We start from the raw sequence: 18119 nt of genomic DNA, 5'->3' as shown, positions 1-18119 counted from the left end.
AAGAAGCTAAGCAGTTTCATTTTGAAGACTGGGTTACAGTTAGTTCCCACTTCTAACACTGTGTGCACGAGCAGAGACTATTTGGCTATCTCCAAAGTTTGCATAGGCCAGGAGAAAGAATATTTCTATTTATTTATTTTTGAGGTAGAGTCTCACTATATAGCCCTGGTTGGCTTGCAACTGGCTCTGCAGATCAGGCTGGCCTTGAACTCGAGGCAACCCTGAGGCCTCCTGAGTGCTAAGATTACTGGAATATTCTGCACACCAGGCTATTTTACATTGTTAAACCACTGTAAGGGCTATATGGTTCTGGCTTTGTATTATATTTACTTTTGTGCACATATGTGTGCATGCACATATGTGACAGCACACATATGGAGGAGAGAGGACAACTTGTAGGTTTCAATTCTCTTTTTCCAGCCTGTGGCTTCCAGGGATCAAATACAGGTCAGCAAGCTTGTTGAGTCACCGTTTGCTCAACGGTCATTTTTAATTGTTTGCTGGTAAATGATTATAGACTTCAGTGTTCTATTACTTTGCAATATTTTTACAAATAAGCATCATAGATCATATATATACACACACACACATATATATATAGTACAAGGTTTATATATCCATAAGTTGCATCCTCCTACTAGAATCTGGAGGCATTCTGAACCGACTGTGAGTGAGCGAGTAGTGTCCTCACTGGGACCCAGGGTAAGAGGAGCAGAAGGCTTCCTCTCATTGTTCCACAACCATCTCCACAGAGGGCTCAACTCCCACTTCTCACTTCTCTCTCTGCTTTGGGATTTAAAATTCAATTTAAGTGCTAAAGCAATTAAAGAGGAGAAGACCTACTAAGACATTTGGTCCATGTCCCTAATGAATACTTGGCTACAACTTCTATTTTCTTTTTAATTATTAAAAGCACACTAAAGAACTCTGGGATTTCCATGGAGACCATATGATAAATTTTTGGTTGACATGCATTAGTAGCTGCTCATATTAATAAGGAAGAGAATAAAGGCAATACCACATTACAACATAGCCTAAATAAAGCAATCTCACTGGAGACACAGATACTCCTGAAAATAGTATTTAGCTAATCAGAGGAGAAAAAAATAAACTCTAAAAACAAAATAAGTGAATCTCTTAAAGGTACTATATTTATATATGGAATACTAATTACTGATAAAAAGGAACAAATCACATAAAACAGGCCTTATATAAGTATCACCAAATAGTTCCATTTATGAGTTTTATAAGAGACAAAACCAAGCCACAGGAGAAAAGTATCAGAAACATCTATGAAAGGCTGTGACTACCGAGCAGTGGAGGGAAATGACGCATACTGCAAAGCAGCTATATGTTTATGAAACTATGCACTGAGAAAGAACATAAAGAAGTGTCATAAAATAAGAATAATTCAATGTATGAGACTGTTGTGTGGAGGATTTTAATCCAGCCACATGTCTGGTATAGCAAGGGATTCTATCCAGACCGTCTAGGTGTATGTGATCTGGCTGGAATGCAGACACATTGCATACCTTTAATCCCTCTGCTGGAAGTACACACACACCCTTAGTATACACCTTCAACACCAAACAACGGAGGGAAGGTTGCTTTGTAGAAGGAAGCAAGCATGCTTGAAATTGACATCCAATTGAGGGGCAGAAAAAGGGATGAATCAGAGAAAGACTTGACAGCAGGAGTCAGAGACAGGATACTCCCAACTCTCACGACAACTGACAGGTTGCAGATGAAGGAGCCAGAAGATTAGAACAAATTGCTAGAGTTTGTCTGAGGCCAAGCAGAGCAACTCAGTCAGAAGCGGAGTAAAGCCTGTTCGAATCAATCCGCTTGGAGAGGAGTTTGGGCCTCCTGGCCAGAGTTCAGAAAAAGCTAGAAAGGGTGAGTTTATTCAGCAGTAAGTCTCTGAGATGGCAATTAAATCAGGTGAGTAGAAGTTACTTTTATAATGCTGGCCAAATGGGCTTGGTGGATTATTTCTGCATGCTAGTGCAGCAAAGCTGAACGCTAGTTTAAGAAGTCATCCTCCATCTAACCTTCAGTTCACAGGCTGGCACTCACTCATAATTAACGACAGTCACTCAATGAACAGTGAATGATTAATTGCCCCGCTTTATTTTGGTTCCCTCCGGATGCTTGATTGGCTGTATGTTACATTGTTTTTATTTTTTGTCCTTACTCCTTTAAAAAACTATGGCTTCATACTGTTCATTTGCTTAGGGTTGCTTTGGTTATCCAAGGTCATTTATGCTTCCATATGAACGCAAATAGTGTTTTGTTCTCTTTTCTTTAAAAAGACATGAAGTTGAGGTCTGACGGTGGGAGAAGTGAAACTTGGAGATGTTAGGGGAGTAGAGGGGGTGCATGGGATTAAAATACGTTGTTTGCATGTAAGAGATTCCTAAGGAATCATCAAAAAGGATTTTTAGAAAATTGGTTTCACTATGTGGAGATTTTATTCTCATGTTATCTTTTTCTCTAAGTTTAAGAAGCAAGTGGCCATTGCTGCCAGCAAAAATCATAAGACAGTAAGACTTACTGCTTGGTTAAGATTGGATAGTTTTTAATCCAATTAATGGAAATTACCTGGATTAATTAAATGAATAGTGTTGTATAGTCAGCTTTGGTCATTCCCATTGAGTGGGTTTCAATATAGACTCACCTTTAATAAAGTTTTACATGTTAAAAAGATGAATCCACAATAATAAAAAGTACATTTTCATCTCCTTTGCAAAAAAAAAAAAAAAAAAAAGAAAGGAGGAAGAAAGAAAGAAAGGAAGGAAGGAAGGAAGAAAGCAAAAGAGAAAGAAAAGGATATGATGAGAATTTCTCAGGCAACAGTAAAGATCACCCACCCCACATAGGTCACAGGTGCACACATCTGTAGTCACACTCACTTAGTGATGTGTACGTACTTCGGATGTAAATTATTCTATTAACAAACACTTCAACCATGATCGATTAAATACAAGCTTAAATACTTAAGTACAATGTTGCTTGCATTTAAATTTACTTTATACTAGTATGTATTGAAGCCTCAGTAGTGTAACATGTTAATGAAGAATTCTAGATGACAGGCACCCTTGTTTACTATGAAGTTCTTATAGATCTGCTGTGTGTTTAAAGTTGTTCATAGCAAAATTGGAAAACATCTTAAATGTTTTAATGTTACACTAAGACATCTTAGATCTGTTGCTTACGGCAGTGGACATTTCACAGCTATAGTAATTTAGAAGAAAAACCTCCATGTTCTGAACATATCAGACAGAACTGTGTTCTGAACACAGCTGTAAGCGACAGTTGAGCCTGACTGCCTGTGCTGTGCTGAGAACTCGGCTACTGAAAACACAATGACTCCTTGCTACTGCACCCTGACTCCTGTGACCAGGAAGAGCGGGAGAAGGCCACGCTGAGACACCGACCTTCTGTATGCCCACCGACTGGCGGATGTTCAGCTTTCTCTTCCTCTGGAAAGTATCCAAGTCCCAGAGCTGAGCTGTGTCAGAGGAAGTGGTGATGGCGTATCTCCCAGATGCGTGCACAGAAATGGAACACACCGACGACTCGTGTCCTCTCATCCAGCTAACCAGCTCCTTGGTGACTGTGGTAACAGTGAAATTGTTACATCGGTAAGCCATCTCTCACCAATACACAAATTAGGACAGGGCTAATTTACATTGCTGTGACAATCCAGACAAGAAATAGGGGCTTAAACTAAGAAAAAGGCAATGGAGAAAAGGAACAAATTCAAATGCTATCAGTGAAGGAGAAACACTGTCCATGCGCTGAGCTTCCGGGCTCCAGCGGACACAGTTCAGGCACACATGCAGCTGGTGCTGTGTCAAACCATGTGATAATACACAAAGGAGAACAGTTTCAGCATGGCAGGGGAAAAGGATAAATCTAAATTAAAGAACTGATATTGCTAGGCATCCTGACACATACCTGTCACCCTGTGAGCACTTGGGAGGTTGAGGCAGGGGGATCACTGTAAGCTTAAAGCCACCCTGGGCAACAGTAAATATGAGGTCAGTTCTGGCCACACAGAGAGATCCTATTTCAGAAAATAAATGAAAGAAAACCACATAATAAAAATTAAAATTGAATTTGGGGCAGGTGTGGTGGTATGGGTCTCTAATCTTAGCACATAGCAGGCTAAAGCAGAAAGGTTATGAGTTTGAAGCCTGGGCTACACAGTAAATTCCAGGCCAGAGGCTGCACAGCAAAACTGTCTAAATAAGTAAACAAACAAACAAACAAACAAACAAAGGTTTTGACTTTGAGGTAGTCATGTGTCTGTGTGTGTAAACAGAGAAAACAGAATGGTAGAGAAAATACCAAACTATTCATGGTAATTAACACCGGGTAACGAAATGAGAGTTTCATTTAACTTCATGCTTGTATGAATATTTCTAAGTTGTCTGTATCATATCACTGTTGTGATCCAAATTCTTCCAGAGAGATGCAAGTGAGGTGAGAGAGAAAGCATGAAGGGTCAGATACAAAGGAGGTCAGAGGTGAAGACAAAGCACCAAGTCCCTCAGGGAACAGGGGCTTCCAAATACTAGCCTAATGTCTGCCATTATTACACATTCCTTCCTGACCCTCAGCAAAAGAGGGAGGATAACATTGTAGCTTTTCATAAGCTACATTCAAAGAACTGCTTTTCAATTCCTTATGTTGTCTCCATCAGCATATGGTGGGGGAAAAAACCCTCCTGTTTTATGAAGTGCAGTTCTTTTTATTTTTCCGTGATGTTAATAGAAAATTCAGAGCTGGCTAACTATGCTGTAGTTCTTTGTCTAGGGGTGGAGCCTATGAGATTGCTTCCTGTCTGGGGGAAGGGTGGAGCCTATGAGATTGCTTCCTGTCTGGGGGAAGGGTGGAGCCTATGAGATTGCTTCCTTCCAGTACTGCATGACAAGTGGTATCAATGCTCATAGCTTGTTTAGGCAGCCATACTGTTGAGGTATCAAGGGTGTAGCAGCTTCTCTGTCATTCTGAGGAGACTCAATTGCACAGCAGACTTCCAAGAAGCAGGCCAGCCGGCTGAAGATGAAGTAGTCCGGCCCTTACACCGTGGAGACAGTCTCGCTATTGTGGGGTAGTGTTGCGTTGTAGGGAGTAGGAGGCACAGAAGTTGGGTTTATTAATAGATACTGTGAGGAAGCAGGATTTGGCCACAAACAGAAAGAAAGAGATGAAGAGGAAGTCAGGAACTGGAGATAGCATCTAAGGAACTTAATGGGTGTCAGGTTCAATGAGAGAGTAGGCTATTAAAAAATGGACCTCAGACAGAAGAAAATGGTAAGAAGCTAGTTATAGGCATAGACAGACCTAATGTTTTAAAGAACTTTTGTCCCAGGGTGCTGACTGAATTTCTAGGCACTACTAAAAAGATAACAATTTGTACTTATTTGCAGGGAGCGTGCAGGACACAGGTTCCCAGTGTTTGCTTTACTTTATATAAACGTGGAGCCCTGGTCAAACTATTTCACTGCCTCAGTTTCCTCTCTGCAAATGGTCATAAGAATATTCATCTCAGTGAGTTACTAGGATAAGAATAAATCAGTACTTAAAGTCAGAAAATAGTCCTCAGAAAAGAATACAATATAACCATTTATTATCACCATTGTTAACCATATTTATATCTTTCTAAATATTATATACTATCAATTATTTAGTAACAAAAATAGTTACTTTTTTTCATTTCACTTGTGATTGAAGAGTAAGGGTTTTAAACTATAGCACTCCAGAATGCCAACTTAAAGAATATATGTAATATGGTATGAAATATGTGGGATTTTTTGCTTGTATTTTTTTTTTTTAGAATACCTGTATAGTATGGAATTTGGTCTTGAAAGACAGGTGTCATATTTGCGCTCATGGGAGGTAATCCTTAACTCCTGGGGTTTCCCACGTGGTAGGAATATCTTTATTATTCAGTTGCCCCATAGCTACAAATATATGGCTTCTGTTAAGGACTCAGACCTGGGGCTGGTCTCACCAGCAGGACCAGCAACTCTAACAGACTGGGCATCAGGAAGGCAGGAGGACTGGAAACAGAATTCAACCTCATAGACAATACATCAACCCTGATGATAATGGGGTGAGAGATGTTACAGTCAGATTGCCCTCACATGTACACATAGGCAGTAATGCAATTAACTATGTCTGCATGCAAGAGCCTCAGGTAAAATTCTTGACACCAAAGCTTGAGGAACCCTCCTACCTCAGTCATAGCCAGCAGAGTCTCTGCATGTATGTTGGGAAGACATAGAAGCATCCTTAGAAGTCTCCCAGATCCTACCCTACGCACCTCTCTCATTGGCTGGCTCTCATATATGTATCCTGTATTAAGGCTGGAGTCAGTCACATGTACAATGATTTCTTAAGTCGTGTGAGCAACCTTGAACAGACTGCTCCTGAGGCAACACAGACTGGGAGGACCTTGCAGTCTGCTGGGCTGTGTTTTAGTCAGCTTCAGAAGGCAAACAGGAGGACTTCTTACCTGTATCAAAACATTTAATAGAATAATCAGCTAACGCCACAAGGAACTCAGACTTTCTACGAAGATTAAAGGCCAGAGCTGTGCACGCTTGTGCTGTTCGCTGAACAAGATTAAACCTATTAAGAAATGGCTGTATTAGTATCAGGAAGTCTACCAGTGGTCACAAACTTTACAGTGGTGGAGTTCTCAGAGGGGAAAAGGAGACCTAAAAATGGTGGGCTAAAACCAGACAGAAGATCTGAGAGCTCCACTGTGAATAATCAGAGGATTCCTGCCACGTGCAAAATGCCAGGGCTACAATTACCTCTCTCTCTCTCAGGAGCCATGCTAAGGACACTGGGTTCCACTTCTACAACTGGGAAGTCTTGTTAAGTTTTTAATTTTTTTGTTAATAATTTGTTAATTGGGGAGCCATTGTTAAGTTTCTGTTAATTTAGCATAGCAAAAATTACAACTAGCCATGTCTTTTAGAAGGATGCTTCTGGAAGCAAAGACAACTGACAGATGGAGGGACAGAGAAGAAAAGGCAGTTACTGTGAAAGCAACTAGGGAAGACCTCACCCAGAGATACAGGCACACAGTGAGGATGCACAGGAGGGGCTGTGTTAAGCTGAGAGAGACCAGGGATGCATTAAACACAGGGCAAGAGGAAGAACAGGAGTTTCTCAAGAGTTAAATGAAGATCAGAACAGGAAGCCAAAAGGGCTGGGGGTTGGACCTAGAAGGACTGGGAAGTGAATGTGATTGGCAGGCCTCACATGAAATCTCAAATAATCAATAAAAATAGTATGGTTAAAAAAAAAAAAAAAAGGCCGGGTGTGGTGGCGCACACCTTTAATCCCAGCACTTTCGAGGCAGAAGCAGGTAGATTTCTGAGTTCGAGGCCAGCCTGATCTACAAAGAGAGTTCCATGACAGCCAGGGCTACACAGAGAAACCCTGGTCTCGAAAAACAAAACAAATAACAAAAAAGAAGCCCAAGAGTTTGGTGTGATTGGATTAAATAATGTGTAGTGAGTTCTTAAGAGAGCTTGACACATAACAAGAATTTCATTTACAAATTCATTTACATTAAGCTTTTGTGCTTAGGAGAAAGGGCACAAGCTTGAGGATAGGGAATCTTAAATCTTAAAGATGTTGAGTTCAAGGCCCCACATTCAGATCTATGGGGTCTAAGAGATGCTATATAGGCCATATGTGTAATTTAAAACTGTCTAGGAGCTATGTTATAGTAAAGAAAAAGATACAACTAATTTTAATATCCAAAACCGTATTTCAATGTTTAATCAAATATTCCATTTCTATTTCATCCTAAGTCTTCAACTCCAGTGTGTGATTTGGCAGTACACTTACAGTGTATCTAGTCACCTTATGAAGGCTCAAGGGCTGCAAGCTGCTAGTAGCTACTGGAGAACCCATCAGAGTAATCCTAGAAGCTACACAGCGGTCAACAGAACGCACACGACACCTGGTCATGTAATGCCCAAGGCTCTTCTGGTGAGATGACTCCAGAGAGCACTGGGAGGACAACGCCGGGGGCAGGTGCCTGAGAGGGCAGGTGCCTGAGCATCACAATATATGGCAGTAGACACTGGAAGGAGCCAGCAAAGCAAGGGATGAGATCAGAGAGGTGGGAAAACCAGCAGAGTTGTAACTCGAAGCCTAAGAAGAGAGGCTGCGATGGGGAGAAAGAAAGGGAGGCTTTGGCGTCTGTTTTCTCATAAATCAGAAGCCTGAGCAGTGAAAGAAAGGTCTATGTCCGACACAAGTAGGCAAAGACATTGTAAAGCATTCGCAGCAGTTGCCGGAGAATGGCAAACAGCAAAGGGGCAAGGACCGGCTGAGAATCGCTGACACAGGCATGCTGTTGTGTAAGGGGAGCCTGGACCAGCTTCTTGCTGGCCAGCAACAGGAGCGACTCCAGGTGAGACCGCCAGGAAGGTGAGGAAGAATGACGGGGGCAGCAGGGTCACTGCTACTTTTAGTGAGGAGCAACAACGATGGTTAGCAGATTTCTAACAGACTGCAGATAAATCTGTGACTTCTCTTGAGTATGTGACCACAATCATGTCCCCAGTATTTCCACCCCTAATCATCAGAGTCCTTCCACAGCCTGCCAGGTGTCCCGCAGTGGCCTGACAGGAGGCGGATGGGTGCAGACTCATGCCTCCACCATGTCTCTCCAGTCTCCCTCCATCTGAGGGTCTATTCCCTTTTCCAACATTCTCAACTGTGACCTTGGTGACAGTTCCAGGACAAGTTTTGTTAGTGAAAGTCCCTACTAGCTGGTGAATGACTCCATCTGGCTGCATCTGGGTTCTGTCTTTGGCAAGAACCACACAGAACTACTGTGCGCTTTTTACCGCATCTGGCCACCGGCATGCTGTGTGCCAGTCTCTTCACTTTAACCATTACTCTGTTTCTTCTATAATTAGGATTTTGTGGTGAGGCTGGGGATTTCTCAGTGGCAGAATGCTTACCTGTGTAAAGCCCTGAGTTTGAAGCCCCAGTATTGGAAGATAAAATAAAGAATTTTGTAGGGAGAAAAAGTTTTGACTGTGCCACATCCCCGTCTGCATTAAAGCGCTGCTTACAGCAGGAACACACGGGTCGTGACTGGCATCAGGGGCATGACACAGCACTCTCAGTACTTACAGTACAGCTCAAATTATTTCCGCTGTCGGTACTCTCGAAAGCTGGCTTCCTGACATTCTTATTGTTCTGGGAATAATTTTTCTGTCTATGAAATGTTACAGGTTCATCCTATAGCACGCCTGCTCCTATACTGAAACCCGCCATTTCTGCAAGGGCTTCTGGTTTCTTTTTACCAATGATTAGTTCTTAGAATCTAAGAACTGAGCCCAAGGTCTGTACACTGCTCCTGGCACACTGTCCTGGCCCTCTGAGGGGACAACACCTGGAAAGAGGTGTTCCTCTTCACATAGATGTCTGTGTTTATTTCTATCTCTGTGCAAACCCAGAGTTTATGCCAACTTTAATCTAAAACGGAAGGGTTCACTCTAGCTTTCTTCCTCTCCTTCCCTGAAGTCCTCGTGCGGTATTATTTTCCCAGTGTGTTCTGATTTGATCAAGGCTCTCTAAACTAACTCCTCCTCAGTGACACTTGCCCCAGCAGTCATCCTGCGACTGTTGCTGGATGTACAGCACATTCCCTTCCTACTTTGTCTCCTGGCCTCCCCTCGCCATAGATACTTAGTGTTCAATCCTACTTAACTGCTTCTGGGAGGAAAGGAAGGAGGGAGACTCCAACTCCTTGTGGTTCTTGGATCTAGTACACTGTAACAAAAAGGTTCAGAGGAAACCAAGTTTCTAAATCAACTAACAAAGTACCAGGACTTAATGACACATGAGCAGGGATGAAAACTTAAATTTAAGGGAAAGCGAGCAGGGCTGGCAGGACTTTATCTCAGTGGGGAAAGGTGCTTGCCCCTACGCCTAACTGGCATGACTTCAATCCCTTGGACCCACATGGCAGAAGGTGACAACTGACTCTTGGAAGCTGTCCCTTTAACCTGCACATGCAAGCTGTGGCATGCTATGTATGCATACACATACAGACACACATAAAAGAAATAAAATACAATATAGAAATTGCAATGAAAAAACAAAACAAAACAAAACAAAAAAAAAACCCAAGCTAGCAGGATTGGTGGCTCCCCGCGATGGGGAGGTTGAGGTAGAACCACTGCAGGGTCGAGAGGCCACCCTGGGACACAATAAGACCCGGTGTCAGGAAGAATACTCAGAGCTGCCAGCCACCCTGTAAACCAGCCAGTCCTCCACTCTTCCACCAGCACTTAAAGTCGCTTTCTAAGAACTCAGCCGGGCTTCGTACGTCATCAGTAAGTAACTGGAATAGTCGACGATAACTCCCTAAGTAATAAGGCACATGTTGAAAGCGTCTGCTTACCTGTTTCCATGCAAGTCAAAAACATAGATGTTTCCCTGATGGTCCCCAGCAATGAAGGAATCGCCTGAGCCATCAAAAGCCACATTCAAAAACCGCAAGACTTTGGGATGGTATTCAGAAGTGCTGTGAACAATGTTCACTATAATTCTGTCAAAACACAACCATCTAAACGTTACACTCCACACCACATACCGGCTTTTATGTATTGGGTTCTACTGAAGGCTTCCTGCCTGCTTATCCTTCCTACCGATGTTCCTCTTGTCCCTAGAATCAGTCTTAGAAGGATTTCTAAACAGTTCAGAAAGCTAACATTCATTTATTCACTAGATACTAGAAAACTTACTTCATGTCAGAACTGATGAAGCCAGACACTAGGAATAATGGAGACAAGGTTATTTTGTCACTTATAGTTTAGTGGCAAAGACGACAGTAAAAAGGCACATACAAACAGCATTACAACGAATAGGCAACGGGATAGGAGAGTCTTTCTGTGACATAAAACGCTCCACAAAGCGTGAGTTATAGCTCCACCTCTGAGACCTCCACAGTGCCCTGGCAAGTGCGTGTTCTAAGGACTACATGTTCATCGCTGTGTCCCTGAACCTGACCTATAATTCACAGCGCTCACTCCATGCCAGTGAAGTGCTTTACATCATTCTTCGAAAACCCATGAATCAGACTTCTACTCCAATGGTAAGAAGTGGAGTTAATTCCTCAATATTATCCTATAGATACATAGAGTATGCACTAAAGCTATGTGGAAAATTCAACCATTTTAACCTTGAGCTTTAAATTACTCATACACAAACAAACATATAATTAACATAAATATGCAAAAGAAATGGTGTATACATGGGGAAAGATGGATAAATATAAATGCTGCTTGCTGTGCGTGGAGAAGAGCAACACGGGGTAGTTTCTGCCCACTCTGCTTTTCTAGACTTGATATATATTTGTTCGTCATCATGCACTACTTTCACGGGCAAACTTTGTACAGAATGCACAGTGATACTTGTCTAAGTTTACTATTTTTGGAGAATTCCTGTGCCATACATCTGCTGAAAAACTATTTAGAAAACTTACTGGGCCAGTGGGATGGCTCAGCAGGCAAAGATGCTTGCTCCAAGCCTGGTGACCGGAGTTTAATCCCGTAGGCCCCAGTGATGGGAGGAGAGACATGATACCCACAAGTTGTCCTTGTTCTCTGACTTCCACAAATATACCATGCCGTGCACATGGCAAATGTGAGAAAAAACACTTGCAGCCCCAAACGGTTTCTTGATTCTACAGAATTGTGCAGTGATGCGCACCTATAATCCCAGGACTCAGGAAGTGGAAGCAGGAAAACTGAGTTTAAATCCAGCTTCGGCTGCACAGTGAGATCCTATCTCAAAAACAAAAGATGGGGAAACGAAATCATGCATCGTCATTCTGATCTTGAAGACCAGCACAATCCCACCCTGTTTAAAATGACTTTATGTGTGTGCATTCACGCTCACACATGCATGACATGTGGAGGTCATAGGACAACCTACGGGAGTTGGCGCTCTCCTACCATAAGGTACCTAAGGACTAAGCTCAAGAGATCAGGCTTGGCTGCAAGCTCCCTTACCTTCTGAGCCCTCTGGCTAGCCTCCTTCCTTTATTTCAAGAATAGTATTTAATCATGAAAATTTTATCTTTTGCGTATGAATCTTTTAAAAATGATTTATCTTTTGACTGAGCAGTCTGTGCACTGTGCCAGGCCTGGTGCCTGCAGATGCTAGGAAAGGGTCTTAGATTCCCCCTGAGACTTGAATTATAGGAGGTTGGGAGGTACCAAGTGGATACTGGAAATGAAGCTTGGATCTTCTGTAAGACCAGCCAATGCATTTAAGCTCTGAGCCATTTCCCTAGTTCCTTATATGTTGAGTTCTGATATTCCAAATTAAGATCTCATTTTCAAAACTTACAGAAAGATGCTACATGCTACATTGATAAGTGGGTTAAACATTTTCCTCTTGGGCTCACTGGTAAAGCACTTGCCTAAGATATACAAAGCCCTAGGTTGAATCTTCAGCAGTGGAAAAAATTATTTTTCTTCCTGTTTGTCTAAACATAGAGCTTTTTAAACAGATTGATCAGGGATATAGAAAAAAAATCTTACGCTGTTCATCTTTATGGAGTTTCATGGTGTTGAAAGACAAAAATTAATCTTTGCATCGTGGCCCACATCTGGAACCCCAGTGACGGGGCGTTGGAAACATAGACAGTTCCCTGGAGCTAAAGAGATGAGCACTAAGTTCAGTCAGAGTCTATGTCTCAAAAACTAAGGTGAAGAGCACTTAAGGAAGATGCCGATGCTAATCTCTGGGCTTTACAAGCATACCTGCATATACACACATCAACACATACATACATACATACATACATACACATACACATGCACACACACATACACATGCACATGCACACACACACACACACATACATACACACATCAACACACACATGCATACACACACACATATATACATACATACACACATCAACACACACACACACACGTTTTTTATTCTCCTGATATAACTGTCATCCTGGAGGCTTACTGCCTTTTGTTTCTTAACCTAGGCCTAGTCCCCAAAGCTTCTAGCCTCCGGACAACCTAATCTAAACCTAGAATGTTCTCAACCTCTGAGACTTACTGCTGAGTAAGCTCACCCTTTTTAGTTCTTTCTGAGCTCTGCTGGCTGGTTCAACTTAGCTGTCCTGGCTCAAAACTGCTTTCCGAGCTGAAAGGAAAACGCCGAAGAATCTCCACTATTGACAAGATTGTTTATTCAATAGGTCAACGGGTGAATAGCACTGATAAAGGGTGGACAGCCACCAGAAACCACAGTGGCTGGCTGGCTAGTCAAATAAGTGGCTGATCCACTTATAACTGCTTTCAGCTTACAAAAACACTTAGTCTGATTTCTAGGGAAGCAACTAAAAGATAAATAGAAAAGTCTCTTGAGAAACAAACCTCGAGGTATGAACCCAAGTGATACTATGCAGTCCACGCAAACGTAGGTAATCAGAAACACCAAGATCGCTTAGGCAGGCACCATGGGAACCAAAACAAATGGGGGAGGGGGCAAAGACTCCCACTGACGTCACACAAGAGGCTGCGTGTTAAACCCGCTACTCCAAACAGAATAAAAGGAAGCACAGGCGGGTAAAAGTCCCCGCACCAATGACAGGCCCTGCAACACTCACTGCAGAACTTAAGTTTGTTCCAGCGTTGTTCCATAGTGAAAAGCGTGCTTGGCCCACACTAGGCTCTCAACATTACAGGTGTGCAATGTAATGAATGACTTAAGGATGGAGAGCATCGGCTTTTGGAAAGGTAGATGTGCATTGCTTTCTTTGCTCCCATCACCTCCTGGAGTTTTTTTTCCCCCCAACTGGAATAGACATTAATAAATCAAAGCAGGTGGAGTCCTGGCACTCAGCTGAACTGCAAATTCTTTTGCACAAGTCGTAGAGCCTTCTCCTGCCTGCCTCTCACCGTGACCAGGGACCAGATTCTGGGACAACTGCAATCTACGGTTTCCGGAGCTACTTGCTCCTCCTGAGGTCCCAACCCAGGGATGCAGCGCACGGCCAGAGTCAGAATCCCCGGGCCAGCATTCCTCCTCCACGCTTCCCACTTCAGTCTCCCGCAGACCCGCCCCCTCGTCGGTCTCCACAGCCCGCGGCCTCACCCGTCGTGAGTGGCTGGCGATGGCTTGCGGTGCCATATCTTGCCGCTCTCCTTGTTGCCCAGGTCAGTGCTCTGCATGTCGAACCCCGACCCCTACCCCGACTCCGATCCGCGGCTGACCCGGTGAGGGTAACCGTCCCGAGAGCTACCCAGCAGTCCCCGCGCGCCCAACCCGGGAAATTCGAGCGGCCGCCGCGGGGTCTCCGCCCCCAAGGACTGTGCCAATCACGCGGGGGACGCCCCTTCTAGTTACAACCAATCAGGACGGGGATCCGCCCACCTCCGCTCTTGTGGTCCCTCCACTCTGGACAATGGAAACAACCAACGGCTTCTCTCTAGACTCCACCCCTTTTCTGAGGCTTCTAATTCTGCGACCCAAAGGCTTCAGGGAGTTGTAGTTTTCTGAAAACCAAGTCTGGGACTTCAATTCTCTGACACCTATAGGCTCAAACAGACACCAAAAGTGTTTTTCTCCTGAGAGCTTGCTGCCTCCTGCATTTCGTTCTCTATTGCGTTTAGAATAAGAGATTTATAGAAATAACAAAGATGCAAAAGACAAGTTCGTTGAGAAATGGAGGAGTTCCTTTCCTAGAACTTACAGGCACGGCAGAACTCCACAGACCTAAATGAATTCCGCTTTGTTTGGTTTGTTTTTGTTTATTTTTTGCCATACTCATCACGCTTTAATTGCGTAAATTTACAAGATGCTCCCACATTATGGTTTGCAACCCACTCCTCATAATCTAGAAAAGTAAAAAAACGTCAAGAACCAGCTGCACTGGCATCGGAAATCTTTTTCACTTAGCAAAATTCACTCAGTGTTTCTTTAGTGCTTACTACGTGTGGCTGTCCCGCGTGCTTAACAGGCCAACGCACTTAATTCACAGAGAAGCAATTTAGATAATACTTTTAACTCCACTTCAGTGATGTATGAAGTTGCAAGTCGATTTCTAATGAAATCGGTCCACGTTTGGCGTATAAAACAGAAATAATGCCAGGTAGTAGTGGCACACGTCTTCAATCCCAGTACTTGGGAGGCAGAAGCAGGCAGATCTTATGAGGTCAGGCTAGCCTGGTCTACAGAACTAGTTCCAGGATTGCCAGAGTTACACAAAGAAACCCTGTTTCGAAAAACCAAAAACCAAATGAAAAGACCAGAAATGTATTCTCTCAACATTCCGTGTCAACAGAGTCTGGCAACAAAGATTTTCTTCTTTGTCTGGGATAGCCACCTTTTGTTTGTTGCAAATATCTCTTTACTTTTCTCATATATGAAAATAAATGAAAAATCTTAAAGTAAAAATTAAATGAGGTTTTCAAAAGAGAGTGTAAATATTTTTAAGGGAACACGACTTGAGTTCACCACACTGCTAGGAAAGGACCTTTCTCTCCTGATCGGTTTTGAGCTGTAGTCATCTGATGTGTGTATGACTCCTGAGACTTAAGGTGTGTATCCAGACATAGTCAGGCTCTGCCAAAGACTTATCCGATGTGTATGTATGTCTTTCCTTCTTGTTGTTAATGAGGCATGTAATGGTACTTGGTTTATTTATTTATTTATTTGTAATGACACTTGTAACATAGCCTCTGCCCTTTGTCAGCTTCAGTAAGCTTCTTACAACTGCTCCCTCATTAACATAGATCAGCCGCACTTCTGACCCACACCTGCTTCTGTCTCCTGTTCCCTTTGGGGCACTCATGCAAGGCTATTTGAGTCGGTATCTCACAAGGTTCTCTCTAAGTCTCAGAGCTTGACTTGCCATTTACTATGGACAGTTACAGTTGGATTTAGGGTTCACAAGAATAGTCCAGAATGATATTCTTAGATGAAACTCAACTTAAAAAAAAAGATTTATTTATTATTATATGTAAGTACACTGTAGCTGTCTTTTAGACACACCAGAAGAGGGCATCAGATCTCATTACGGATGGTTATGAGCCACCTTGTGGTTGTTGGGATTTGAACTCGGGACTTTTGGAAGAGTAGTTAGTGCTCTTAGCTGCTGAGCCATCTCACCAGCCGGAAACTCCTTAACTTACATCTTCAAAGATTGGTGCATGTGCGCACGTGTGTGTGCGTGTCTGTCTGTCTGTCTGTCTATGTATATGTTTGCTAGGCTTCACGCATACTTCGAGTAGTATGTAGACATATATGAGGGGAGAGGGGAAAGAATTTGATTTGCCACAGATAGGTGCTACTATTATCCCTATTTCCTAGGAAATTGAAGTAAGAGGAAAGCCAAAAGAGAGGCATGATCCTTCTGTTCTTGAGCCCCATGATTTTCAACAACAAAAAAAGCAACCACAAAAGAAATGTTTGGTCAGCAGCATGACACATTCCTATAATACTAGCACTTGGGAGGCTAAGACTGGGTGATTTCAAATTGGAGCCCAGCCTGAGCCACAAAATTTTACTTTGGCTCAGAAAAAAAAAATCCTATGGATCATTAGTCAATAACAGACACATACACACTCTATATATATTCTTAATTTGCATATTTAAAGTATATAATTGTGTAAGTTTGACATAAGTACTCATTGTGAACCTACTACCAAATCAAGAGGATGAACATATCTGTCACCGTAAGACTCCCTCCTGTCTCTCTCTCTTTTTTTTTTTGAGACTCAGTTTCTCTGTATAGTCCTGGCTGTCCTGGAACTCACTCTATAGACCAGGCTGGCCTTGAACTCGGAAATCTACCTGCCTCTGCCTCCCACGTGCTGGGATTAAAGGAATGGGCCACCACTGCCCGGCAACAGCTTTCTTCATGTGTCTTATACACCAATAAAATTAATGTATACAAAGCATCAAAGATTAACAGTAACATTAATGATGATTCCCATGGTACTCAGAGCCCTTAGAGGCGCCACCACGCCCGGCTCCCTCCTGTCTCTTCTTTGTGATCTTTTTCTATCCCCATCCGACTTGGTGTATTGCCACGGCTGGATGTTGTCTGTCCCTCACATTAATTATTTTCTAGACATTTATATAACTGGAATCTTATTCACCCCCTCCTTTTTCTCCTTCATTTGGATTCTTTTTTTTTTTTTTTAAGATTTATTTATTTATTTATTTATTACATGTAAGTACACTGTAGCTGTCTTCAGACCCTCCAGAAGAGGGAGTCAGATCTCATTATGGATGGTTGTGAGCCACCATGTGGTTGCTGGGATCTGAACTTTGGACCTTCGGAAGAGCAGTCCGGTGCTCTTATCCACTGAGCCATCTCACCAGCCCCATTTGGATTCTTTTATATACCATGAGCTTGAAATTGTTATGAAGAGATTCAGTTGTTTTGTTGGGACACCAGTTAGTCATCATTTTCATTGCTAAGTGGTGTTCTATTATATCCGTATGATCTGTTTATCATTCATGAACATTACCATGGTTTCCGGTTTTTCTTCTCCCGAGTAAAGCTGTTATGAACACTCTTTTATTTCTCTGGGAGGTGTTCCTGAGAGTGGAGCCATTGCCTTGTGTGACAGGCATCAGTTTAGCTTTTCAGGAGGCTGGCAGATGTGTTCCACACATGGGTGGTAATTCACACGCGCGCGCGCGCGCGCGCGCGCGCACACACACACACACACACACACACACACACCACCTCAAAGCAGGAGTCCAGGTGCTCCTCGTTGGTAATGAATCTGTCATTTTGGCCACTCTGAGGATATTGCAGTATCCATGGCGATTTTAATTTCTTCTTCTGAAATGGCAAATGAGGCTTAGCATCTCTTTATGCAATTATTTGTGTTCTATGTGAATTCTTGCTAAGTATCTGCTCGAATCCTTTATGCGTTTTTAATTGGATTGTTTGAATTCTTATTATTGTGCTTTGAGACTCATTCATGTAATCCTAAGTACAAGCTTTTCATTGTACATATATTCGCTTTGCAAATATTTTTTTTTCAGTCTGTGGCTTGTTTTTCCACTTTTTAAAA

The 18119-nt window shown here is 42.7% G+C and overlaps 1 protein-coding gene across 9 annotated transcripts in view; it reads right to left on the bottom strand.

The window, feature by feature from the left end:
- Nucleotides 1-14888, bottom strand: part of Tbc1d31 (TBC1 domain family, member 31) — a 58384-nt gene extending 43496 nt beyond the window's left edge. For 2 of the 9 annotated variants that reach the window (NM_001081396.2, NM_001167679.1), the window contains exons 1-4: nucleotides 14182-14374; nucleotides 10457-10603; nucleotides 6527-6642; nucleotides 3438-3616 (exon numbers count right to left, since the gene is read on the bottom strand). In NM_001081396.2, coding sequence (NP_001074865.2) covers nucleotides 3438-3616; nucleotides 6527-6642; nucleotides 10457-10603; nucleotides 14182-14258 — 519 coding nt within the window. In that variant the 5' untranslated portion in view covers nucleotides 14259-14374. Of the gene's footprint in view, nucleotides 1-3437; nucleotides 3617-6526; nucleotides 6643-10456; nucleotides 10604-12602; nucleotides 12719-13460; nucleotides 13609-14181 lie in introns of those variants that run through there. The other 7 variants (XM_006520702.3, XM_006520700.3, XM_006520698.3 and 4 more) reach the window with 7 other exon arrangements.
- Between the last annotated feature and the right edge of the window lie 3231 nt (nucleotides 14889-18119).

This window comes from Mus musculus, chromosome 15 (assembly GCF_000001635.26).
Source record: "Mus musculus strain C57BL/6J chromosome 15, GRCm38.p6 C57BL/6J".
Classification (NCBI taxonomy): Eukaryota; Metazoa; Chordata; class Mammalia; order Rodentia; family Muridae; genus Mus; species Mus musculus.
The sequence above is the reverse complement of the archived record's forward strand: the minus strand, read 5'-3'. Positions and strand labels throughout refer to the sequence as shown.